Source organism: Stigmatopora argus, chromosome 13 (genome assembly GCF_051989625.1).
Source record: "Stigmatopora argus isolate UIUO_Sarg chromosome 13, RoL_Sarg_1.0, whole genome shotgun sequence".
In the NCBI taxonomy this organism is placed as follows: Eukaryota; Metazoa; Chordata; class Actinopteri; order Syngnathiformes; family Syngnathidae; genus Stigmatopora; species Stigmatopora argus.
This window is the reverse complement of record NC_135399.1, coordinates 2,729,104-2,756,694: the sequence shown is the minus strand read 5'-3', so window position 1 is coordinate 2,756,694 and position 27,591 is coordinate 2,729,104. Positions and strand designations below refer to the sequence as shown.

Below are 27,591 nucleotides of genomic sequence, written 5' to 3'. Positions count from 1 at the left end.
AATTTTCAGCAAACGCATTACGTCTAAAGAACGACTAGCGCATTTTTAAACAGGCATTTTATTGGAGAGCATTTCAACTCCTTGACTCTTCATAGAGCGATGATAACGTAATAACATTGTTAGGTGCAGGCCCCGAATAGTTTGTGCAACCCAAGCAGATTGTGTACCTAAACCAGCCTGCTGCATTCTGCCTTTTCGATTCAGGCGAGCACTTTTGAATGCCCGCACTTCCTCCACCTGGCTGGAATTTGCCCAGATATTGAGGTTGTCTATTGGGTTGTGTGTGGGCCAAGGGGAGAGCTTGGTGAGCTCTTCCTTCTCTACTATTATGGCCTTCTTGCAGTCCCTCCTAGATATTGCTTGTCCTCCATCCACCCTCAAGGTCTACTCTAGTTGATATTAATACTCGCACTGCGCATGCGCGAAGGGAATCATTCAATGCTTTTATCACTGCCTGTGGCAGTCATTTAAGATTCATAGAACCGTAGTTACATAACTTTTGGAGTAAACATTCATCAACATCTATCCACCAAATTGGATTGGATAACTTTATTCATCCCATATTCAGGAAATTTCATTGTCACAGTAGCAAGAGGGTGACAATGCAGATACAGGAAAGGCCTTTCAGACATAAATAGATAGGTAATAACTAAGTTAATAAATAAATACATGAATAAATATATAAATAAATAAATAAATAAGCGTGTTGGTGAAATACAGTTGTGGTCAAAAGTTTACATACACTTGTGAAGGACATAATGTCATGGCTCTCTTGAGTTTCCAGTTATTTCTGCAACTCTGATTTTTCTCTGATTGAGTGATTGGAACAGATACTTCTTTGTCACAAAAACATTCATGAAGTTTGGTTCTTTTATGACTATTACGGGTGAACAGAAAAAAGTGATCAGATCTGCTGGGTCAAAAATATACAGACAGCAGCGCTAATATTTGGTAACATGTCCCTTGGCCATTTTCACTTCAATTAGGTGCTTTTGGTACCCATCCACTAGCTTCTGGCAAGCTTCAGCTTGAATCTTTGACCACTCCTCTTGACAGAATTGGTGTAGTTCAGTTAAATTTGATCTCTTTCTGACATGCACTTGTTCCTTCAGCATTGTCCACAATTTCTCAGTCTGGTTTAAGTCAGGACTTTGGGAAGGCAATTCGAAAACCTTAATTCTAGCCTGATTCTGCCATTCCATTACCACTTTTGATGTGTGTTTGGGGTCATTGTCCTGTTGGAACACCCAACTGCGCCCAAGACCCAATCTTCGGGCTGATGACTTTAGGTTATCTTGAAGAATTTGAAAGTAATCCTCCTTCTTCATGATCCCATTTACTCTCTGTAAAGCACCAGTTCCATTGGCAGAAAAACAGCCCCACAGCATAATACTACCACCACCGTGCTTGACGGTAGGCATGGTATACTTGGGGATAAAGGCCTCACCTTTCTCCTCCAAACATATTGCTGGGCATTGTGGCCAAACAGCTCGATTTTTGTTTCGTCTGACGACAGAAATTTCCCCCAGAAGGTGTTATCTTTGTCCATGTGATCAGCAGCAAACTTCAGTCGAGCCGTAAGGTGCTGCTTTTGGAGCAAGGGCTTCCTCTTGCACGGCAGCCTCTCATTCCATGGAGATGCAAAACACGCTTGGCTGTGGACACTGACACCTGTGTTCCAGCAGGTTCTAATCCAATGAGGCCTATTTAAATAGCCTCAGAGAAGTCACCAGCTGTAGTCACTCATAATCACTCGCAAGAAGTTGAGAGGCCATGCTATGAAGCTCATTTCACTGACACAACTTTCTAAATCACCAAAATTGCTAATTCCTGTTGACGTATGTATATTTTTGACCCAGCAGATTTGATTTCTTTTTCTGTTAACCCATAATTAAGTCATAAAAGAACCAAACGTCATGAATGTTTTTTGTGACAAAGAAGTATCTGTTCCAATCACTCTATCAGAGAAAAATCAAAGTTGTAGAAATAACTGGAAACTCAAGAAAGCCATGACATTATGTTCTTCACAAGTGTATGTAAACTTTTGACCACAACTGTATATACGCATACATACATATACATACATATATATAAATATACATATACATACATACACATAGATGTACATGTATACATACGGTAGGTCTTAAAATTCAGCAATTTGTTTTGTTAAAGAGCCTGACAGCTGATGGGAGGGAGGATCTGCGGAAGCACTCCTTCCTGCAATGAGGGTGCAGCAGTCTATTGCTGAAAGAGCTTTGGAAGGACTCCACAGACTCATGCAGGAGATTACACTGATATGTAAAGTGTCGTCCACTTGGACTGAATATATGACAATATATGACACCATGTCAAAAAGAAAAATTCCATAGTATACGTATAGTAGTACCAAACAATTGAGAACTGGAGAAATCCGCTAATTTAACATAGCAATTTGGGTGACCTAGCATTTTCTACGATGGATAGAAGATCAATTTATAGGAACAATAAGTAAGTCCAGGGTAGGTGCCTACAGGTGACTGAGTTGGGAACACGTGGACTTAAATAAGTAGCGATTGATTTTGCCGAACATGTTTAGATGCTTTGTAATTTTGACCCTTTGTTTCAGATTGAATGAGAAATTCCCTGAAAACTTCTTTAGTATTAGCTGAAGCCCAACAATCATGCTCTTGACTTGTTTTCACTACAGTGAAGATGTGTGTAAGCGAGGCTTCACTGTCATCATCGACATGCGGGGCTCCAAGTGGGAGCTGATCAAGCCTCTGCTGAAGACACTGCAAGAGTTTTTCCCAGTAGAGATCTGCGTTGCACTTATCATCAAACCTGACAACTTCTGGCAGAAGCAGAAGACCAACTTTGGCAGCACAAAGTTCTCATTTGAAGTGAGTGCTCTCATTTCATTTGAAAACTGATACCTAGCCCACGGTACCACCTGCTGAGGACCCTCCAAATCGCTTTTCACCAGACCACCATGGTGTCAGTGGAAGGTCTTGCCAAGTTGGTTGATCCTTCGCAGCTCACAGATGATTTTGAAGGTTCCCTGGACTACAACCATGAGGAATGGATGGACCTTAGGGTCTCCCTGGAAGAGTTCATGGCCAATGCTGTTCATCTACTGTCCCGGCTGGAAGACCTGCAGGTGAGACGAAGGATGGAGCACAAACTGTTCAACATATAAGCGACAGGTTGGATGACTTGATAAATGAATGAAATAATAATGTTCAGCAGTGGTCTCAAACCGGTCCTCAAAGGGCCGCAGTGGGTGCAGGTTTTCATTCCAACTTAACAAGAGGATAGCTTTTGCAAGTGTAATCAGTTAATCAGTTGATTGCAGCCAGGTGTTACTTATTTTAGAAGACACCTGATTGGTTAAAATGTCGGCACTGGATCGGTTGGAACAAAAACCAGGACCCGCTGCGGCCCTCGGCGGGATCGGTTTGAGACACCTGATGTACAGTAATATCTCGACATATGAGCAATTTGAGATACGAGTAAAATTAAAAGCAAATATTTACCTTGAGATACGAGACACATTTTGATATATGAGCATAAAGCAAGGTGTGGCCAACGTGAGAGGCTGCTTTTGAGACAACATGGCACTGTCTCTCCCGTAAGAACTCCCTCGTGTAATGTCTCAAGGAGCACTCGGCGGAGTTGTCAGTGTTTTTTTCCCATTAGTCAGTGCAGAATGGCGTAGCTTGCTCGTTAATACAAGAGGAGTATACTACTTCTCGTTGGCAAGGGACCGTGCGTTATCCTATTGTGAGGACATTTGTGTGCATCATTTTCTGAATGTTTTGAAGGGAAGACAAAAGCAAACAACCCTCGATAGGTTCCTTTTAAAAATGAGCTGAAAGTCAGGGTGGAGGCGGGGCAAATAGAGCCAACCCGGAAGAAGAAATATATAAAAATGTAAAACAAAATTAGAATTAAGTTTAATGTAAGGTTAGATTAAACTTGTTTTTGAGTGTCTGTATCGTAATCCAAGTTCATTTAAATTTGTTTATGTTATGTTACGAGCGCGTTGCCATGCAAAAAGTCTCTCTTGCTCTCTCTCTCTCTGTGCCTCTCTCCCCTCCATGAAATCCCTCTTATTTTAATGCTATTTAACATCATAACCACCAGTTATTTGTTACTCCATTAATAGATGGCAAATTAGAACACATACAAATGTTTTTTCCAATCCAATATCCTGTTTTGGGTGTTTTTTCAGAGGGTTGGAACGAATTAATTTGTTTTTAGTTAATTTCTATCAGAAACTTTGATTTGAGATACGAGTAAATCGACATTCGAGCTCAGTCCTAGAACGCATTAAGATCGTATCTCAAGGTACCACTGTACAGTCTTACCTCTACTTACGAATGCCTCTAGCTTCGATTTTTTTTATATGCAATTAAATGCCCCAAGATACGAAAACAATATCCAAGTTATGAAAACATCAATACATTTCCTGTATCCGTTATTTCATTTTAAAATTGTCGCGGATGCATTGCTTTACACTTTCCCCACAGTCTGCTGGGCTCCCATTGGCTGCCTCCCGACAACAACTCACCATGTTTAAAGATTATATTATGTCCTTTTGCCCGCCGTTCGTTGTTGTGTCCTTGAACTTAATTGACATGGATTGGGAGGTGTTGACCAGGCGCACCCTTAATGCTACTTGGAGTAAGCTGTGGCCAAGTGTCTTTGACGGACTCGAAGTCGAGCTTCAAACTTAACTGCACCCTGTGGTGGCCAATTTTGTGTCGCTGGGGGCGTGGCCGGATGATTCGCCTAAAGACGTTTCGCCGACGGACGTTTGACAGAGGGACAGGTCGCCGAATGGACGTTCCACCGAACGGAGGTTTCGCCGAAACGGGATTTGCACGCTTGCCCCGCACCCGGATCGTGTGTGTACAAGTTTTGCAACCTCGGCCCGTGGGCCATATACGTCCCGTTAGGATTTTTAATCCGGCCCGCCGAGTAGGTAAATCATATCCCTACGGTCATCGGAGGGGTTTCTCCCCGGGAACAGTGCTTCGTGGGCGGATTTTAATGACGATTGCTGAGTTTCATTATCGAGCTCCATATATTTCCCAAGTTTGAGCACTTTAAAAATCGGCGGGGGTTCCCCCCCGAGCCTATCCGAGAATAGTGCACCGTGAGCGGACTGGGTTGGACGACGCCCCGCTGAATTTCTGCAGCTCCAGAATTTTTTCAAAATCCATCTTAAAACAGCGTTTAATGATTAAATACAAATACTAGTATTTGTATATACAATACTAGTATTGTATTTTATACTAGTATTTTATTTAAAAGAAGACAAAGGAAATTCACATATTCTTTGTGTATACAGACTAGATTTCCGATGCGGGTTGTGAGGCAACGCAGCTCGACGTTGTTGCTTGTCGGCCATTTTAAGAACAGAGCCATTCGCCAAACGGCTCAAAATGCTCTCAAATTCGGTCAAATCCAGCCGAAAACAGCGTTTAATGATTAAATACAAATACTAGCATTTGTATTTGTGACATCAAATGTCAGATAGGCACTGGGGAAAACACTGTTGATGTGTGTGGTGCTCATACTTTGAAAAAAAATCTGGAGCTCGAGACTTCAGCGGGGCTTCAGCAACCCATATCCGCCCATGTGTCATTATCCTCGGATAGGCCATGGGGAAAACACCGTTGATGTGTGTGGTGCTCACACTTAGAAAAATGTATGGAGCTCAGGATTTCAGCGGGGCATCAGCCAACCCAATCCGCTCATGTGTCACTATCCTTAGTTACGCTCGGGAAAAAACGCCGCCGATGTGTGTGGTGCTCACGCTTAGAAAAAAAAAATGGTGCTCAGGATTCCAGCGGGGGATGTGTCACCCCTGTCCGCCCACAGAGCACTGTGCCCGGTGAAAAACCCCTCCAATGTGTGTGGGGCTCAAATTTGAAAAATTTCTGGAGCTGCAGAAATTCAGCGGGGCGTCGTCCAACCCAGTCCGCTCACGGTGCACTATCCTCGGATAGGCTCAGGGGGAACCCCCGCCGATTTTTAAAGTGCTCAAACTCGGGAAATATATGGAGCTCGATAATGAAACTCAGCAGGTGTCATTAAAATCCGCCCACGAAGCACTGTTCCCCGGGAGAAACCCCTCCGATGACCGTAGGGATATGATTTACCTACTCAATGGGCCGGATTAAAAATCCTAACGGGCCGTATATGGCCCGCGGGCCGAGGTTGCAAAACTTGTACACACACAATCCGGGGGCGGGGCGAGCGCGCGAATCCCGTTTCAGCGAAACCTCCGAACAGAGGTTCGGTCGAATGACCGTTCGGTGGAACGTCCATTCGGCGACCTGTCCGTCTGTCAAACGTCCGTCGGCGTTACGTCTTTAGGCGAATCATCCGAGTACCGCTGGGGCAGGCGATGGAGTTCGGGGTCAGTGAAGAGGACATTGATTAGCTGGTTGAGGGACACCAAAACGAACTCTCAACGGAGGAGCTTTTAATGCAACACTCGGTAATACATTCGGAATAAAAAAATGGGGAGAATTTCACAAACTTTCATGGAAAAAACACCCTGAAAAAGTGTTCACAAGTCGTGCGATCGCCCACTTTGACTACATTTGTCCTGTGCATTTTAGAAACATTATTAAAAGTCGTCTAAAAGTCTTGTCTTTGTTACGAAAAATTAAACTTATGAAAAACGTTCTGGAACCAATTAATTTCGTAAGTAGAGGTACGACTGTATATAACATGAGGAATTTGGGCGACCGTTCCTGGCCGATTCGTTAGCACATCGGCCTCACAGTTCTGGGGTCCGGACCTTCCTGTCAAGAGTTTGCATGTTCTTTGGCTTGCATGGGTTTTCTCTGGGTACTCCAGTTTCCTCTCACAACCCAAAAACATGGTTGATAGGGTGGCTGAACCCTCTAAATTGCCCTAGGTATGAGTGTGAGCAAGAATGGTTCTCTGCCTCCTTGTGCCCTGCGATTGCCTGGCCACCAATTCAGGTTGTGGTGGTGCACATTGTCCTGGTGCACATAGTTGGCTTGGTGCTTCATAGTAAAAGTAGAAACAGTGAATACTTAAGAATAAATAAATAATAATAAAACATTTTGTTTCAGGATTTTTTGTCCAAGAAAGAATTTCCTTCAGATGTTGAAGGATCTCGTCGGCTATTAGAAGAGCACACACAGCTGAAGAAGAAGGTGGTCACTGCCAAAATATTACATGCTAGTTGTTCTACAATATACTGGACCTTTGGTTTGGTTGCAACAATATTTCTAAAGTTAGAGACATTTCTGGTGATGATTGTTTTGTGTTCCAACTTTGTTGAAGGTACTGAAGGCTCCGGTTGAAGAGTTGGACCGTGAGGGCCAGCGCCTGCTGCAATGTATCCGATGTAGTGACGGTTACTCTGGAAGAGCCTGCATCTCTGGTTCTGCCGATTTCCAGAGCCTTGTGCCTAAGGTAACATGCTCCGTGCGCTTTGAACATTCCGCTTCACACTGAAAATACACAGTGAAATAGGAACTGCAAAACTGACACACAAGTTGTTTTCCTATAGGACGTTATTGTTAACATAGTTTTTTGAGTGTGTTTGAATTTATTTGTTCATGTCAGATGGCCAGTCTACTCGACAAGCTCCACTCAACTAGGCAGCATCTCCACCAGATGTGGCATGTCCGGAAGCTTAAGCTGGACCAGTGCTTCCAACTACGGCTTTTTGAGCAGGACGCAGAGAAGGTAAAGAAGGATTTAACAAAAATTTAACATTTGCAGCAACGGTTGCTGTTGTGACTCTATGAGTATCCATTGCTGATTAACCCTATCCTAGCTGACTGGGCAGCAGGCGGGGGACACCCTAAATTGGTGTCCAGCCAATCGCAGGGCACAAGAAGACGGACAACCATTCGTGCTCACACTCATACCCTTGGAGAACACATGCAACATGCATACTCTCCCACAGGGAGGTCAGGGAGGTTTGGCTAGTACGATTTACACTCGGGTGCAACTTTTACAGTCATACCTCTACTTACGAATGCCTCTAGGTACGAAATGAGTGTCTCGAGATACGAAACAAGATCCAAGTCACGAAATCCCCCAAAATGTACATGCATTTCCTTATCCATTATTTTATTTTGAAATGGTCGCGGATGCATTGAACCTCGCTACACTCTACTGGGCTCTCATTGGCTGTCTCACAACAACCACTATCCATGTTTCAAGATTCTCTTCAGTACTTTTGACAGCCGTTCATCGTCACGGAGTTCTGACGGTGTTCTGTTTTTATCATCATGCCTCCCTAGAAAATTACCAGTGCGAGTGAAAAGAAGTGGTCAGCGATGAGGACATTAACAAGTTGGTCGAGGGGCATAAAACAAACTCTCCAGAGTTAATGGAACACTCCGCAATATAGGAGGAATATAACAAGAAGGCAGACAAAGAGGAAGCAGCGAGCATTCCAACAGCAAAAAAAACACATCCAGAAAAAGTGTTCAGGAGTCGCCCACTTTGGCGACGTTTGTTTGTTGCTTTTTAGAAACATTCAAAGTCGTCAAAGGGAATCGTCTTTAAGAAATCATTTTCTTATAATTTTCTCTCATTTTTGTCTGTTTCTCATATCTTTCATACAAAATTCACTGACCAAGTTGGTAGTTGTGTGAGGACCGTGGAACAAATTAGAGAATTTATATATAAAGTATTGCTCTACTTACGAAATTTTCAACCTACGAAAATAGTTCTGGAACCAATTTCGTAAGTACAGGTACGACTTAATATTATTTTTCCTCTCATTCTGCAATTTCATATTTAAAAATAATGCAAGTTTGCCTATCCCAGTAAAAAAGAGAAAGTCGTCATTGTTGCATATGTACTGTGTTCTCTTAATTTGATAAATTGCTCTGGATCCATTTGTTTTTTGGTTAAACAGTTTTCAAATCGATTGAAACTAAAAAAAATATCATCTTATAGCTTGGCTGGTTTGCAAAAAAAGGGTCAGGTTAAATATAACCGATTGTGTTACATGTGTACAAATTGTATTAAACGTCTCAAAGGCCATTGAATCGAATCGCATTGTTGGCAAATATTATAGTGGTGGCCAAAAAATTAATATTGTATCGTTTTAAATTACTAATGATTTACCCTAAATGTTTTTATAAGTTTTTCAAAATGCAGAAGATGGACATTGATAAGTTTATTATTAGGTATACTTTAATCAAAACAGAGAGAAATCATTGACATACTCTAGCTACAAACTTGCAAGGAGAATCACTCCCTTGGCCTCGTCCTCGCCACCGGGATATTCTGAAGAAATGGCATCCTCTTCTGTCCATTTTGTCGGCGCATAATCAAAACACTTTAGGTAATCTGATTCAAACAATTGCATAAGCTAACCGAATAACACCATTAAGGTCAAAAAACAACTGCCACAACAATTGCATATCAGGTCGGAAACCAAAAACAACTGCATACAAGGTGACCCGAGTGGATCGGAAACCAAAAACAACTGCGTAAGAATTTGCACAAATAAGCATATAAGGTAAATAGCAACAGTATTTTTAAACAACATGCGAGTATTTTCGGAAATTGATTCGATTATCGCCATCTGCCGGAATCCAAGTCAAAGCAAACTCAGATCAACAGTCCTCCTGGAACATGGTGTCCTGTTCGGTCAATAGTCCTGAAAACAATTAAATGGCCTCGAAAACAGCTGTGGGGGGAAGTGTCCCAACTTAAAATATAGCCCAAATTAAAATATAGCTTCATTACCTATTAATGATTAATGAACATTAAGAATAACCCCAACAGACATTGACATTTTAATACATTTGATACTATCTGTCATTGTTTTATACATTCATTTCACAGGAGAAATAAACAAAGGGCTATACATTTGGTGGAGGGCCTCATTCTGAGTAATCGTGCACTTTTTCCTATCATGAATTAGCAATAATCAAGTGATACGTATTTTTGCAGATGTTTGACTGGATCAGCCACAACAAGGAATTGTTCCTGCAGAGTCATACAGAGATAGGAAGAACATATCACCATGCTGCGGAGCTGCAGACACAGCACAGTCACTTTGCCATGAACTCTATGGTAAGCAACACACATTCTCTTAACTCAATCAAAAAACCCACTGAACATAGACATATTGTTGTGTTTTTCTCCCCCTTCAGAACGCTTATGTAAACATCAACCGAATCATGTCGGTAGCGTGTCGTCTATCGGAGGTGGGACACTATGCTTCTACACAGATTAAACAGATCTCAAGTCAGCTGGACCTCGACTGGAAAAGTTTTGCAGCTGCTCTCGATGAACGCTCTACCATCCTCACCATGTCTGCTGTTTTCCACCAAAAAGCAGAACAGGTAAGCAGAATGAAAAAGTCATAGGCTTTTATTCAACAATATTCTCTCCTATTGTTTTTCGACTTTCACAGATTACAATTATTTGTCCAGATAGTAACTATCATTGGAAGAAACCGAGATTGCTTTGATAAAATCAAGAATACAGTAATGCCTGGAATGTCTCGGTTAATGTAGACCAGACAAGGCCGCGATAAACGACAAACCGCATAGTACGATCACCCCCATTATTACTACCACAATACATTTTCGCGCAGTTATCAAAAAGTGTACCGTATTTTCACACCTATAAAATTCACCATCTGACAGGGCGCAAACTCAGTTGCGGGTATATTTTCAGTTTTTTGTCAATACATAGGACGCTTCATCGGAAAAGGTGCTAGCATGACACTAGGCTAGCATATCTTATGCTATTCACTAGCGTACCTATGTTATGCTAGCTGCTAACGTACCTATGTTATGCTAGCCGCTAGCATGTTTTATTAAAGACAGCATGAGTAAAACTAAGTTTGATAGTGTTTTATTGAGGTAAAAGGTACACAAGTTGTGTCTGTATCTGATATAGAGAGTTCGGCGTACAGCATGCTATGTTCCACTGTCAGTCAGAGTTGTGTATTCCGGGAACTTGATTCCATCTTTGGCAAAAGCTCGAACAACAGTGCTGGCCGACACTTGAACTCAGGCATCCACAATCCATTGTAACTCGTAACATGCATCACTCCCAAGCCTTTGATTCTCCTCGCTGTTATATTGGCATCAACAATTCATTCCAAATCGTCATGTAACTCGTGTGATGCTGCCTGCTCGAACTACTATGTTGGCCATCCGGCATTCATCACTCCCGAGCCGTTAGAAAAGCTGTTAAATTATGTTCGGTCCATGGCTTCAGTCCATTTTCCAAGCGTTCACACCCGCATTCTGTTGTCATTCACGTCAGGCATTTCCTCTGTATAGCTCTAATATGCTGTTTCTTTGAGTATTGAGAGTGTTTTTGAGGGTTAAAAGTGCTGCGATCACACGGAAGTCAAACGCCTTGCCACTTACCTAGGATGTTTTGAATGGATTTATCGTATTGCTTGGAATGCGCGGGGAGGCTATTTTTAGGGTGAATGTCCGCTGGGTTGATCGCAATAAGCAGCGTGCCGGCAAGAAATAAAACCAGTCACTCAAGCGGTCAGGGCCATACAAAAATTGAATTTAGTGCCCAAACAAGGCGCAACGACTGATTGGGCGCATTGACCATTTTAGAGAAAATTTTAGACTTTTAGGTGCGCCCTATAGGTGTGAAAATATGGTAAATGTTTATATACCGTATTTTCACACATTTTTGTCTGTGCACTAAACTCAATTTTTGTATGGCCCTGACCGCTTGAGTGATTGGTTTTATTTCTTGCCGGCACTTAGACTTATAACTGCGCCCTATAGGTGTGAAAATACGGTATATTTATTAAATATTACAGCCATAAGCCTATGAAAAGTTTCATCTCATCTTCTTCCGCTTTATCCGAAGTTGGGTCACGGAGGCAGCAGCTTCAGCAGGGAGGCCCAGACTTCCCTCTGCCCAGCCACTTTATCCAGCTCTTCCGGGAGCATCCCAAGGCATTCCCGGGGGGAGCCGGGAGACATAGTCTCCCCATCTTATCTCTAAGAGTATCCGGGATATCGTTCTTTCGGTCACGACCCACAGCTCGTGACCATAGATGAGGGTAGGAACGTAGATTAACCGGTAAAGAGAGAGCCTCGCCTATTGTCTCAGCTCCTTCTTTACCACGACAGACCGGGGCAGAGTCCGCATCACTGCAGATGCTGCACCGATCCACCTGTCGATCCAGCGACAGTTGGAGATCACGGCCTGATGAAGCCAACGCAACCACACCATCTGCAAAAAGCAGGGATGCAATACCGAGGCCACTAAACCGTACCCCCTCAACGCGACGGCTGCGCCTAGATATTCTGTCCAGAAAAGTGATGAACAGAATCAGTGACTTGGGGCAGCCCTGGCAGAGTCCAACCCCCACTAGAAACTGATCTGACTTACTGCCGGCTACGCGGATCAGATTCTGACACCGGTCATAAAGGGACTGGACCCTGCATAACAGGGGTTCCGGAACCCCATACTCCCAGAGAATCCCTCACAAGACTCCCCGGGGGACAGGGTCGAACGCCTTCTCCAAGTCCACAAAACACTTAGACTGGTTGGGCGAAAGGAATGGAGATGGAATTGAGGAGGTCTTCAAAGTATTCGGCCCACCGATTCACAACATCCCGAGTCAAAGTCAGCAGCGCCCCATCCCCACTATACACTGACTTGATGGTGCACTGCTTCCCCTTTCTGAGACGTCGGAGTGTTGACCAAAATTTCCTTGAAGCCACCCGGAAGTTGTTCTTCATGGCCTCACCAAACTCCTCCCATGCCCGGGTTTTTTACTTGGAGAAGAGCCCGCTTGGCCACCCGGTACCCGCCAATCCATTACTGCCGGTGTCCACCATTGCATTCTGGGATTGTTAACACGACAGCCACCACCCTTGCGGCCGCATCTCCGTTCTGCCGCCTCAGCAATAGAAGTGCGGAACATGGTCCCCCGGACTCAATGTCCCCCGCCTCTTCCCAGACATGAGAGAAACTGTCGGAGGTGGGAATTTAAACTCCTTCTGAAAGGAGACTCTGCCAGGCATTCCCAGCAGACCCTGACAAAATGTTTGGGTCTCCTGGGCTGCACTGGCATCTGTCCCCAACAGTGGAGCCAACTCACCACCAAGTGGTGATCGGTTGACAGCTCCGCCCCTCTCTTTACCCGAGTGTCCAAGACATGTGGCCGCAGGTTTGATGACACAACCACAAAGTCGATCATCAAACTGCGGCTCAGGGTGTCCCGGTCCCAAGTGCACATATGGACACCCTTATGCTTGAACATGATGTTCAATATTGTCAATCCACGACGAGCGCAGAAATCCAACAATAGAACACCACTCGGGTTCCGATCAGGGGGGCCGTTCTTCCCAATCACTACCTTCCAGGTCTCACTGTCATTGCCCACGTGAGGATTGAAGTCCCCCAGCAGAACGAGGGAGTCCCCCCGAGAAAGCACTCTCCGTCCTCCCCACCCGAAGACAGAGGGATGCTACCCGCTCGTCCACTGGGGTAAACTTCGCCGGTTCCCCCTGCTTGTTTAGAACTAAAAGACAGTTGTTGCGTTATAAAAAAAATATCTTTTGAAAAATGGGTTTGATGAGAAAGTAAAATTCCAGTTACACGCATATCACAGCAAACTTGTATACAATTATGTACAGGTCTACAGAAACAGGAGTATGCCTTTTAGGAAAAAGTAAGGAAAACTGGCGGTCAATTTCAAAAGAAAGGATGAAGAATTTTACCTATTTAAGCAATGTTTGGGTGTTATTTTTGTTAAAACATTGTAAACCAAAGTGAAAACATGACTAAAATAAAAACTCACAATATAGTGGCGCTGTTGCGTAGTTCATGCAACTAACTTCAAGCGGAAATGACTTAGCGGAAGTACTACAGTGTGCACTGAAGAAGGTATGGGTTTTTCGAATCTGTAGAGTGTAATGCTTAAAACTATCCCAAAAGACCAGAAAATTAACATATTTCTGGTCAGGCATACTTATCGATAATCCTTGCAAATTCTCAAAGCTTGAATTTATACACTTAGAGAAGGTAAATAAATTCAATCACTCATCTATTAGGATCCCACAGCCGTTTCTGGCCACCATAATGTCAACTCTCTACGATGCACAGTTCGGACAAACATAGTGTCAGAATGTTAACATATAACATCCACCCATCCATAAATCACGCTTTACCTATTCTACTATAATCCTTATGAAGCGTGATTTATGGATGATGTCTGGGTGGCTTTGTGTGCAGCTGGAAACTCGCTGGCTGAAATTCTTCCGAAAATGACGTGGAAAGGTGTCCTACCTTTCAACCAATCAGCCACGTGGTGCGTTAAAGGGACATCAGCCGCAGTCTATTGCTAAAGGAGCTTCGAAGGGACTCCACAGACTCATGCAGGGGGTGGGAGGTGCTGTCCATGATGGACATCATCCTGGTCAGCATTCTCCGCTCTCCCACTTCCTCCACAGAGTCCAGAGGACAGCCCAGAACAGAGCTGGCCCTCCTGACCAGCTTATTCAGCCTGTTCCTGTCCCTCTCCGTGCTCCCGCATCCCCAACAGAGCACTGCATAAAACACTGTAGATGCCACCACAGTGTCGTAGAAAGTCCTCAGCAGTGTCCTGCACACTCCAAAGGACCGTAGACTCCTCAGTAGGTAGAGGCGGCTCTGGCCCCTTTTGTACAGGGCATCTATGTTTGTGGACCAGTCTAGTTTGTTGTTGAGGTAAACACCCAGGTACTTAAAATTCTCCACGATTTCAATGTCTGTACCCTGGATGTTCACCTGAGTGGTCTGTTGAGGATTCCTCCGAAAATCGATGACCATTTCCTTTGTCTTACTGGTGTTGATGTAGAGGTGGTTTTGCCTACACCAGTCAACAAAGGCTGTGATGACTCCCCTGTACTCCAGGTCGTTCCCGGCCGTCACTCGTCCAATAATAGCGGTGTCGTCAGAGAACTTCTGGAGGTGGCAGGTGTTTGTATTATGTTTGAAATCCGATGTGTAGAGGGAGAAGAGGAGTGGGGAGAGCACTGTGCCTTGTGGGGCCCCCGTGCTGCAAGCTACCACATCAGACATACAGTCCTGGAGTCTCACATATTGTGGTCTGTCAGTGAGGAAGTCGATGATCCATGCGGCTAGGTGGTTCCTTACTCCAGCCTCTTCCAGTTACCCTCTCAGTAGGACCGGCTGAATGGTGTTGAATGCACTGGAGAGGTCAAAAAACATCATTCTCAGCGTGCTTCCCGTGTTCTCCAGGTGTGAAAGAGACCTGTGCAATGCCTGGACGATAGGCGAACTGCAGAGGGTCCAGCTCTGCATTCATCAGGGGGCTGCGGTGATTGAGGATGATTCTCTCCAATGTCTTGATCAGGTGAGAGGTTAATCCTACCGGCCTGAAGTGGTTTGGCTCCCTGGGGTACGCAGTCTTAGGAACTGGGACCACACAGGAAGTTTCCCACAAGGTGGGGACCTTCTGCAGACTGAGGCTGAGGTTGAAAATATGCAGAATCACTTTACCAAGCTGATCTGCACACTCTCAGTAGTCTGGAGCTGAGGCCGTCTGGACCGGTAGCCTTCCTTGCCTCGATCTTCTTTAGCTGTTTTATTACCTGATCGACAGTAATACAGAGACCGGTGGAAGAGGGGGAGCAAGAGGTTGAGGAGGAGGAGAACGAGGGGGGAGCGTTGCTTCTGGTCTGGGGGGTCAGGGGAGTGGGGGCAGGACTGAATTTGTAAAAGAACTGATTCAGTTCATTGGCCCACTCCCTGCCGCCGGACTCCGGGTCTCTCTCGCTGTTGCCTCCATGGCCCGAAATGGTCCTCAAGCTCCTCCAGACCTCTTTGGTGTTGCCTCTCTGGAGTTGGTTCCCCAGCTTCCTCCTGTAGATGGTCTTTCCCTTCCTTATCTCTCTCTTCAGCTCCTTCTGGACCATTTTCAGGCCCTCTTTCTCCCCAGACCTAAAAGCCCTCTTCTTCTTGTTCAGGAGGGCCCTTAGATCCCTGGTGACCCACGGCTTATTGTTGGAGAAACAACGGACCTTCTTGGAGGGTACAATGTTCTCAACACAGAAGTTAATATAATCTGTGATGTAGTGGGTCAAGCTGTCAATGTCATTACCATGTGAATTGCACAGCACCTCCCAGTCAGTGGTCTCAAAACAGTCCCTCAGTACCATGCTGGTCTCCTCGGTCCATCTTTGTATGATCCTCGTGGTAGGTTTTATTTTCCTCACCATAGGGATGTAGGTGGGGATCAGATGGACCAGGTTGTGGTCTGAGCGCCCCAGTGGGGGGAGGGGGACTGAGCTGTATGCCTCCTTCGTGTTGGCAGTCAGCAGGTCCAGAGTTTTTTGTTCCCTGGTGTGGCACTTCACATACTGAGTGAAGGTGGGGAGAGTAGAAGCCAAGGGAGCGTGGTTAAAATCACCAGAGATAAGAAGGAGAGACTGGGGGTGTAACGTTTGCAGCCGGGACACAGTGGCGTGAAGCAGCTCGCGGGCGACTGCCGCATTGGCCGAGGGACGTATATACGCAGTTATTATGATAACGTGCGAGAACTCCTGGGGGATGTAAAACGGCCTGATGCTAACAGCTACTAGCTCGATATCTCGAGTGCAGAGTCGTTCCTTCACAATAATGTGCCCGGGGCTGCACCATCTACTATTAATAAAAACAGCTAGTCCCCCCCCCTCTTCTTACCGCTCTCCTCAGCATCTCTGTCCGCCCTCACCAGCTGAAAACCGTCCAAGGAGACGAGAGAGTCCGGAATTAGTTCATTCAGCCAGGTCTCCGTGAAGCACATAATGCAGATATTCCGATATTGTCGTTGTTGTTTGGTAAGCGCCGTTAGCTCTTCCATCTTATTGGGGAGAGGTCTTACGTTCCCCATAATATTAGATGGAATGCTGGGTCTGAAGCGTCACTTTCTCTCCTGACATTTTCGTCCAGCTCTGCATCCTCTTCTCTTCCTCTTTAACTCCGCGGGGAGGTCCAGGTCCGGGGGAATCCAGGTGTTGCGTAGCGCTAACAGCTGATCCTTTGTGTAAAACAGAGGAGGCATGGCTGAGTGGGTCAAAATATAATGTCCAGAATTCGCAAAGATAAACTAAACTAATAGCTCAAAGACTGCCTCTCGCACAACTTGAGTCTTGGAGTAGAGTCTTGAAAGTAAAGTTTTAAAACATTAAAGTTTGGAATATAATATATAAAGCAAAGTAACAAGTAAAATCCTAAGAGACAATAAAACGTAAAAAGAAAGGATAAAAAAGCTCTAAAAAAGCCCTAAAAACACAGAATACGAGTGAGGGTATAGGGAGCCACTGCAACTAGCAGCCGCTTTGAACGGCGCCTATGATTGACTATATATATATATATATATATATATATATATATATATATATATATATATATATATAATAGGGTATATTAGGACATTTCTGTACACATTTGAGATGAGGCAGGAAACCGAAGTACCTGAAGAAAACCCACTTAGGCACGGCACGAACACTACTGAGATTAAACCCTCAATCTCGGAAACTGTGGACGTGGACGTGTTTACCGCTCTTCCACCGCGTTGCCTGCTCTGATTTCATTCATTCATTTTCTTAACCGCTTATCCTCACAAGGGTCATGGGCATGCTGGAGCCTTTTTCAGACTGACTTCAGGCAAGAAGCGGCAGACACCCTGAATCGGTGACCAGCCAATCGCAGGGCACGAGGAGAGGGATGGCCTTTGCCGCTCACACTCATACCTAGGGGAATTTAGAGACTTCAAACTGCCTACAATGGATGTTTTTGAAATGTGGGAGGAAATCATAGTACCAGTATAAAAACTCACGCAAACCGGGGAGAACATGTAAACTTCACACAGGAGGACCGACCTGGGATCAAACTAAGAAATCCAGAACTTTGAGGCCAACGTGCTAACCACTCATCCGCCGGGCTGCCCTGATTTTATTATTTTAAAAATATTTCTTAAATATAAATGTTGTCTAATGTATTGAAATTCTATATTCAAAAAAGTTTTACATTGTATTATATATGTCGCATTTTAGCCCCTAAATAAATGGAACACCATGTCCTCATAGTTGTGCGAGTAAGGGTTCAATCCCAGGTGCTGGCCTTCCTGTGTGGTATTTGCATGATATCCCTGTGCTTGTGTGGGTTTTTTCCAGGTATTCTGGTTTCCTTGCATCCCCCCAAAAACATGCATTCTCCATAGATGTGATCGTGAGTATGAACACTTGTGAAATAGAAAGAGTGAAAACCAACCACTGTGATAGCCAATCCCATTCTCTCTGAATTAAAAAAAAAAACTAACCTCACAAGATTTTAATTCAACAAACAAAAACCTTGCTCTTTTTATTATGAGACTTGGCAAGCCATAGACACGTAAGCTGTGGTGTTTTACAGAATAACATTCCTTTCCCTGTATTTACATCCTATATTCAAACTCACTCACAAAATAGGGAAAGGAAGATAAGAGGGCAGTCAGTCCTTTGCTGTCACTTTGGTCACCTTGCTACACACTATATGTACAGACGCTCCCCTACTTACGAACGAGTTAGGTTCCGAGCGATTGTTCATAAGTTGAATTTGTTTGTAAGTTGATTCAGTGCTATATTTTGTATTATAATTTATTTTTAAGGCCTATATAAGTATATTGAAGGTTTATATAAGTGCATTTGTATGTTTAAGGCTTGTATAAGTAACACGCATTGGTTTGTACTAAAAAAACATTTAATAAAATGGAGAGAATATGTACAGTACTGTATATAGAGAGAGAGATTTATGTATTAGAAACTGGCCAAAAGAAGCGATCTAACGACGATTGCACAGTTTTCTTCTTTTTTTCATCATAAATGATGCGGTAGCACTGTATGGCATCATTCAATTGATTTGCAAACTTTGTGCAACGTTCAATATTTGGGTCCTGCTGCTCGATCTTTCTGTTTATAAATGGTACTGACGGTTGAACGATTCAAGTTGTACGCCCGTGCAACGCTCACCACTCTCACGCGCATCAAGCTTCGTTATTATTGCCACTCGTTTCAAATGAAATGGCTTGCCTCTTCTTTGCAACTCCCTCAATAGAAGCCTTTCACTTTTTACCAACCATATTCAATAATGGATGCACTAGATATTTAATGATACAAATGAAAAAGGTTCTTTGCTCACTGGAGATACGTTCATGCACTTCCGCATTGCAACGAAGAAGGTAGATGCTGGGTGAGCTGAGCCCTCACAGTGCCAGGCGTATTAGCGGCAGAAAGAAGCACTACTCGGGGAAAAAAATACAAAATTGGACTTACGAACATTTTTCGACTTAAACGCAATTTGCAGACATGTTCGTATGTACCGTTGTTCGTAAGTTGAATGTTCGTAAGTAGGGGAGCGTCTGTACCATGGTGTACATCGGAAACGTGGAGGTTTAACTAACTGCATCAAGCACCATACAAAGTTCAATGTGGTACCTTTTTTGTTAGGGCGGCCCGGTGGGGCGGGTGGTTAATGCGTCGGCCTCACAGCTCTGGGGTCCTGGGTTCAAATCAAGGTCACGTCCACCGGTGTGGAGTTCGCATGTTCTCCCCGCTGCGTGGGTTTCCTCCGGGTACTCCGGTTTCCTCCCACATTACAAAAAAACCCATGCATGTTAGGCTGATTGGACACTCTAAATTGCCCCTAGGTATGGGTGTGAGTGTGCATGGTTGTACGTCTCTTTATGCCCTGCGATCGGCTGGCCACCGATTCTGGGGGGCCCCTGCCTCTGGCCCGGAGTCAGCTCGGATGGGCTCCAGCACCCCCACGACCCTAACGAGGATAAAGCGGTTTAGAAAATGAGATGAGATGAGACCTTTTTGGTTAATAATCTTGGTGTTGCATGTCTTGCATTTGATCTTTCTGTGTTTTGCATCGAATGTAAGTTTAAATCTATGAATAGCAGAACTCTCTCTTGAGACCAATGTGTTTGCAATGTTGGTCCTCACGGAGCCACGGCAGCAGGTGGGAACAACTATGCATCACATAGTCATAAGTTTTGTCAGGTCTCGAGTCATTGCCTTCCAAGTTTATTTGAGCTTTGGGTTTTGGACCCTCAGAGCCTCAGTCAAGTCTGAATTTGTTTTTGTCGAGTTACAAGTCATCACATTTGCAATTCGAGTTGACCTGAGTCGTAGTCCTGATGACACGAGTCCTATTTCCTGTTGTTATTCTCATAACCCTGTTGATTTACTATTCATTACCTTTATCCTTGAGCAGTTCTTGTCAGAGGTGGAGCCTTGGTGCAAGGTCTGCAGTGAGGGAGGTCTCTCAACTGAGGTGCAGGAGTTGGAGCTGGCCATTCACCACCACCAGAGCCTCTACGAGCAGGTCACACAAGCCTACTCCGAGGTAAATGCTGTAGAACCAAACCTGAAACCTTTTTTTATAACCTATATAGATTAGATTAAGTAGATTCGACTCCATACACAAGCCTTTCTATGTGGAGATTACATACTTGATTTTCATACTTTTGAAGAATCCATTCAGGCAAAAGTAAATAAAATAAACTTTTTAATATAAGATTTTAAAAGTAAAAGTATATTTTCCCCCAAATCCATGGTTGGTTGACTGAAGATTTTATAAATGGAACACGCCTGCTCAAGCGCTAAATAAAAACCCATCTCAAACAAAGTTTGCACTGTGTTGTTGTGTGATCAAAATTAATAAATCTTTGACTTGGACAATTTACTTGAATGTGTTGATCCGAGCGGAGCCGATGACTGTAAATATTATGATAATAAGAATTACTGAGTTACTATATCATTACTATGTCATCTGTGATTCATACGTACCACTCCCCCACGGTTTTGGCATGCAAAATAAACCAGAGATTGGTTTGTGAAAATAAGACACGTAGTGCGTGTTTACATAAAGGCTGCATGTCCAATTAGCACTCATTGATCCCACATCATGCTAGTGAGATGTATAATATTTCAAATGAATGTCTCAGATACAGACATGTAAAATAACAATAAATATTCAATTTAAAAAACGTGATGAACAAAAGAGAAGGCAGTGGCTCAGGGGCTACAAACACAACTAACAATGGCTGAGGGTCAAATTAAACTGTTTGCAATTCCTATAATAGGATGATAGCGTTATGACTAATTAAGAATGCACAGATTCCAAACTTGGTGGGTTAAGTTGTGAATAAATTGAAAATTGCCAAATCAACATTATAAATATGAAACTTTTCCATTCTGCTTAATTTAGAAACTTTAGAAACAATAAAACTCTTAATTGCTTAACCAGAAATAGTAAAAGTTAAGTAAATTGGGTCATAATTAATTTATTATATATACTAGTGACATTAAGGTACCCCTTTGTTTAATAAAGCTTGGAAAATACTGGCCTTGAGTAACTTTTTTCTGCCATTCTTTATCATCTAACTTCACGTCATTCTTTATTGTGTGTGCCCAGGTAAGCCAGGATGGGAAAGCTCTTTTGGATGTGCTGCAAAGACCTCTTAGTCCTGGCAACTCAGAGTCTCTGACCGCCACTGCCAACTACTCCAATGCGGTTAGTGGTGTTTCAAAGCATGCATGGACACCTTACCAGCTAATCAGTCTCGATCACGGAGTTAGCTACTGTTTTTACTCGCATATAAGCCCCCCGCGCGTATAATCCGCACCCTGAAAATTGCCTTGAAATTTTTGAATTTTACAATTTCTCGCATGTAAGGTTTTAATAGCGAGTACAAATCTGTTACTTTGAAGGGAAAATCTTAAGAAAAAGTATCACAAGTGGTATTTCTGAGATACTGTATGAATCAAAAGCACATTATTAGGTTCAATATCAAAAGGAAGTTAATATGGTACCTGGACATTTCGTCGACGGACACTTCGTCGCCGGACGCTTTGTCCCCGGACGCTTCGTCGCCGGACAGTTCGTCGACCGGACACTTCGTCGCCAGACAGTTCGCCTAACATTAACCACTATTAAAGAAGACAAAGGAAATTCACATATTCTTTATTAAAGAAAATAAAACAGCAAAAACTCGCTCGACAACACAAATACATTCACATTTGGGCGTGTGCTTACTAAAGTGCTCGTCTCCAAACACACTACGCATGAAACGGTTCCTACATTAAACGGTTCCTACGTTGAGCGCTCCATTTTTAAAATAAAAGACAATAGATAAAATTATTTTATTAAATTTTTTATTAAAAAGAAGACAAAGGAAATTCACGTATTCTTTATTAAAGAAAATAAAACAGCAAAAACTCGCTCGACAACACAAACACATTAACATTTGGCCGTGTGCGTACTAAATGTGCTCATCTATAAACAAACTACGCACGAAACGGTTCCCACATTAAACGGTTCCTACGTTGAGCGCTCCATTTTTAAAATAAAAGGCAATAAATAAAATTATTTTATTAAGAATTTTATTAAAAAGAAGACAAAGGAAATTCACATATTCTTTATTATGAAAATAAAACAGCAAAAACTCGCTCGACAACACAAACACATTAACATTTGGGCGTGTGCAAGTACGAAATGTGCTCGTCTCTAAACACACTACGCACGAAACGGTTCCTCGGGTGGCACTGAGTGACTCCACTAAATTACTATTAACTGTTTGGTTTTTAATCGCGAATTGATGTGGCTATGATTCTGACTGGATGCTGATATTTGTTATGAAGTATGCCAAAAATACTGCATCTCTGACTTTGATATAGACGCATACGTTTGATTTTAAATCAAGCAATCTATTGCAATGTTCCCTCTAATTTTTCGTTGGTCTGAGCAGAAAGTCAACCTCCCTGAGCGCACCGAGTACCAGTGTGAGCGACATCATCGGTACTCGGATGATTCGCCTAAAGACGTTTCGCCGACGGACGTTTGACAGACGGGCAGGTCGCCGAATGAACGTTCGGCGGAACGTCCATTCGGCGACCTGTCCGTCTGTCAAACGTCCGTCGGCGAAACGTCTTTAGGCGAATCATCCGGTCACGACATCATCATTGCTCGCTATGGGCACACCAGTATCACACCTGCCACAAGCAGGTGCATGTCAATGTTCCCTCTAATTTTTCATGTAAAACATGCTGTAAAACACGAAAAACATAAGTGGACAGAGCTACTGCCACTGGCTGCCGCTTAAACGGCGCCATCATGGGTAAAAAAAAAAAAAAAATCTGATTTTTTTTTTTTTACTGCGCGCCATATGATTGCTGCTGCGCAGAGAAGACGAGAGTAGTGCGCAATTGCGCACGCGCGCAGCTTAGAGGGAACACTGATCTATTGTCCTTTCAAAGAACAAATTCCATTGACTCTATTAATAGGAGCGAATGGGCCTGTCCTTAAAATGGCCGACAAGCGACGACGTCTAGCTCCGTTGCCTCACAACGCGCATCAAAAATCTAGTCTGTATACACGATACCTATGGGAATACCAGGAAAAAAAAGAAGGAAGACGACGAAGAATGTGAATTTCCTTTGTCTTCTTTTTAATATTTTTTTTTAATATAATAATTTTATTTATTGCCTTTTATTTTAAAAATGCAGCGCTCAACGTAGGAACCATTTAACGTAGGAACTGTTTTGTGCGTAGTGTGTTTAGAGAGGAGCACATTTAGTAAGCACATGCCCAAATGTTAATGTTTGTGTTGTCGAGCGAGTTTTTGCTGTTTTATTTTCTTTAATAAAGAATATTTGAATTTCCTTTGTCTTCTTTAATAGTGGTTAAGGTTAGTGGTTAAGGTTAGGCAAACTGTCTGGCGACGAAGTGTCCGGCGATGAATTGTCCGTCGACGAAGTGTCCGGTCGACGAAGCGTCCGGCGACGAAGTGCCCGTCGACGAAGTGCCCGTCGACGAAATGTCCGGTCACGGTTAATATGCCTCTCTTTGTAAATGCAAAATATCAAATTATTCAATTTGAAAAAATAAGTCTATCGTGATGAAAACCTGATGCTTTCTAATTACAGAAATTACAATTTTCTTACCAGAAGTTTAAGATGTTGTGGCAGCCATATTGCTTCTAATGTCAAAATATCTCAATTCTTTCGATGGTTCATATTACTCCAATAGTTGTCACTTTCGAACAACAAATAAAACGAAAAAAAATCAAGTGGAATTTTGTTTTATTTAAAAATCAAGGGTACTCGCGTCTGGCCAGTCAGAGCACGTAAAATAGGTTTAGACGGGAACGCCCTAGGTATGATGGCTGTGCCCCGAGCAAGCAGTGACAGGAACATGAGTTTTTTCACATTTTATGCAAGATACGTACGCTTTTTTCTTGAATTTCATTTATAGACGTCAAAAATATATATTTTTAATGTTTTATCTGTTTATCTTTTCTCTATTTTGAGAAATAAATGACTGCATTCGCTTGCGTCATGACGTCACGGCGCCGTCAACTTGCAGTTTCATGCATGTTATGTTTTTATGCGCCTATAAGCTGTACCCTCGATTCACTCATCATTTTTTTGTCCGACAAAAGTGGCTTATATGCGAGTAAATATGGTGATCAGATTCTTCCATCCGTAGTTAGAAATACCACATTTTTTAGGTTTTTGTCGATTACTCTATAAGTGCCAGATTGTACCACTTTGATAAAATGCTTATGATAGTATTAAGCATCTAAAACAGGGGTCTCAAACTTGCGGCCCGCGGGCCAACTGCGGCCCGCGGGACGATAATTTGCGGCCCCCGTCTTAATATGAAATATAGATTTTTTTTTTTTTTTTTTTTTTTTTTTTTACCCCTTTCCCCATGATGGCGCCGTTTAAGTGGCAGCCAGTGGCAGTAGCTCTGTCCACTCATGTTTTTCTTGTTTTACATGAAAAATTAGAGGGAACATGGACATGCACCTGCTTGTGGCAGGTGTGATACTGGTGTGCCGATAGCGAGCAATGATGATGTCGTGACCGGATGATTCGCCTAAAGACGTTTCGCCGACGGACGTTTCACAGACGGACTCGTACTAGTATTTGTTAGTTTAATGATTAAATACAAATACTAGTATTTGTATTTAATCATTAAACGCTGTTTTCAGCTGGATTTGACCGAATTTGAGAGCATTTTGAGCCGTTTGGCGAATGGACGTCTATAGACGTTTTTTTGCCTCCATCGCGATATCATCCAGTATTTGTATTTAATCATTAAATGCTGTTTTAGGATGGATTTGACCCGATTGCTGTCATTTTACGGCTCGGTTCTGCTACATCTGCCTGCCCAAGAGTGCTTATTCCCGGACTGCCATTGATGGTAGACGAACATTGATTTTTACTATAATTTGGAAAACACCGGCGGCGGGCCGGATTAAAAATCCTAACGGGCCGTATATGGCCCGCGGGCCGAGGTTGAAAAACTTGTACACACACGATCCGGCGGGGCGAGCGTTCGAATCCCGTTTCGGCGAAACCTCCGTTCGGCCGAATGAACGTTCGGTGGAACGTCCATTCGGCGACCTGCCCGTCTGTCAAACGTCCGTCGGCGAAACGTCTTTAAGCGAATCATCCGAGTACCGATGATGTCGCTCACACTGGTACTCAGTGCGCTCAGGGAGGTTGTCTTTCTGCTCAGACCAACAAAAAATTAGAGGGAACTTTGGTTCGGAGCTGAATGAACCAATCACGGTGAGGTATACGGCTCTGGAGGGCGGGACATCGGCCGGGCTGTCCAGTGCCTCGCTCACTCACTCATTCATTCCTCCAATCAGCTGGGCGGAGGAGAAGCCGTGAGGCCGATCACTCCGCTCGGCGCGCACACTCCTCCACTGCTCTCAGCATAGAACTGAATGAGGCGCTATGATCCGTGATCCAGCCTGTGTCAGTGTCTGTAGCCATCTCCGCGATTGAAACGGAGAGCGAAAGTGCACATGCGCCACAAACCCGCGCGACTGAATGTGAAAGATCAACCCGAGACTCATTCCAAGTGGAAAAACATATTACAGAGCCCCAGAGATGTCTCTTTCAAAGCCTGCCGTGAAGAGAAAGGTCGGTGATGAGCACAGACAGTTTCAAGAAAAGTGGGGAGTGCAATATTTCTTTGTTGAACACAGGGGCACCCCGACGTGTCTCATTTACACTGAAAAAGTTGCGGTGCACAAGGAATACAATTTGAAACGTAATTGTACTATGAGACATGCTGAGGAGTACGAAAAATACCAGGGAGATGAGAGAGCCAACCAGGTTGCCAGTCTTAAAACACGTCTTCTGAGGCAACAGGATCTCTTCAAGAAGGCTACCAAAGACAGTAATGCAGCAGTCAAAGCTAGCTACGCCGTTTGTGAGTTGATTGATCCTGTGCTAAGTGATCCCAAATGGCTCATGGACTTGGCTTTTCTTGTTGATATCACACATGAGCTTAATGTACTGAACAAGAAGCTACAAGGCCAGGGGCAACTTGTCAGTGCTGCCTATGACAACGTGAGAGCATTCTGCACTAAACTTGTGTTATGGAAAGCCCAGCTCTCTCAGACAAACCTTTGCCATTTCCCAGCATGCAAGGCTCTCGTGGATGCAGGCACACCATTCAGTGGTGAGAAGTATGTTGAGGCCATTTCGAAGCTACAGGAGGAATTTGATCACAGATTTGCAGACTTCAAGACACACAAAGCGACATTTCAAATTTTTGCGGACCCCTTCTCCTTTGATGTGCAAGATGCCCCTCCTGAGCTTCAAATGGAGCTCATTGACCTGCAGTGCAACTCTGCACTCAAAGCCAAGTTCAGGGAGGTGAGTGGAGAAGCAGACAAGCTTGGGCAATTTTTGAGAGAGTTGACCCCCAGCTTCCCTGAACTTTCCCGAAGGTTCAAGCGGACCATGTGCCTTTTTGGGAGCACATACTTGTGTGAGAAGCTCTTCTCCACCTTGAACTTCAATAAGTCCAAGTACAGGTCCAGACTTACTGATGAGCATCTTCAAGCTCTACTGAGGGTCTCCACTGCTTCCTCCCTCAAGCCAAATGTGACTATGTGAGAAGAAGCGCTGCCAGGTCTCTAGCAGCAAGGAGTAGGCAAAAGAAGCCGTGTTCAGAATATTTCATGTTCAATGTTCCATTCAAGTTCAGAAAGTTAAAGGTTAAAGAGCTGTTAATACAGACATTTGAAATGGAATAAAAATAATTCATTTTCTCTACTTAGCCAGCCAGTGTATATCTACTGTATGCTCATTAGTATTATTTGGTTTTATATTACTGATTGATTTATTTTTTATTCATCTTTAAGTTAATTTATTTAATTCATTATTTTTTGTTAAAAAATAAAGATATTTGATAACGTTGGAAAGTTTTATCAGTGCTTTTCTTGTGGAAATCCTGATGCGGCCCAGTCTCACCCAGACTCGGCCTCTAGCGGCCCCCAGGTAAATTGAGTTCGAGACCCCTGATCTAAAACAAAGAACTATGAGTTTCCTTTTCGGTTGTCTGTGGAGCATAGTATCAGTACTTTCTGACCTGCTGCCTGTAGAATCCAGAACCTTAGCTGGGATAATACGTCAGCCAAGTTCAAAGATTCTGATCGTGGATGGCCACCAATTTTGAACTGAATATTGATCAGAGTCCTTATTATTTTCAAAGAATTCATTAAAATTTGGAGTATATGAAAATACACTTGGAGTA

At 43.5% G+C, this 27,591-nt stretch overlaps 1 protein-coding gene across 18 annotated transcripts in view; it reads left to right on the top strand.

Annotated features, from left to right (window-relative positions):
• The window catches only part of kalrna (kalirin RhoGEF kinase a), a 295,388-nt gene that overhangs the window by 49,207 nt on the left and 218,590 nt on the right, over positions 1 to 27,591 (top strand). For 16 of the 18 annotated variants that reach the window (XR_013304510.1, XR_013304507.1, XR_013304509.1 and 13 more), the window contains exons 4-12: positions 2,690 to 2,882; positions 2,966 to 3,139; positions 7,098 to 7,181; positions 7,312 to 7,443; positions 7,597 to 7,719; positions 9,952 to 10,074; positions 10,155 to 10,346; positions 20,242 to 20,373; positions 21,445 to 21,543. Coding sequence is in view for 9 of the 18 variants with exons in the window: in XM_077616400.1 (XP_077472526.1) it covers positions 2,690 to 2,882; positions 2,966 to 3,139; positions 7,098 to 7,181; positions 7,312 to 7,443; positions 7,597 to 7,719; positions 9,952 to 10,074; positions 10,155 to 10,346; positions 20,242 to 20,373; positions 21,445 to 21,543 (1,252 nt within the window). In the remaining 9 variants the exon portion in view is untranslated. Of the gene's footprint in view, positions 1 to 2,689; positions 2,883 to 2,965; positions 3,140 to 7,097; positions 7,182 to 7,311; positions 7,444 to 7,596; positions 7,720 to 9,951; positions 10,075 to 10,154; positions 10,347 to 15,247; positions 15,356 to 20,241; positions 20,374 to 21,444; positions 21,544 to 27,591 lie in introns of those variants that run through there. The other 2 variants (XM_077616401.1, XM_077616407.1) reach the window with 2 other exon arrangements.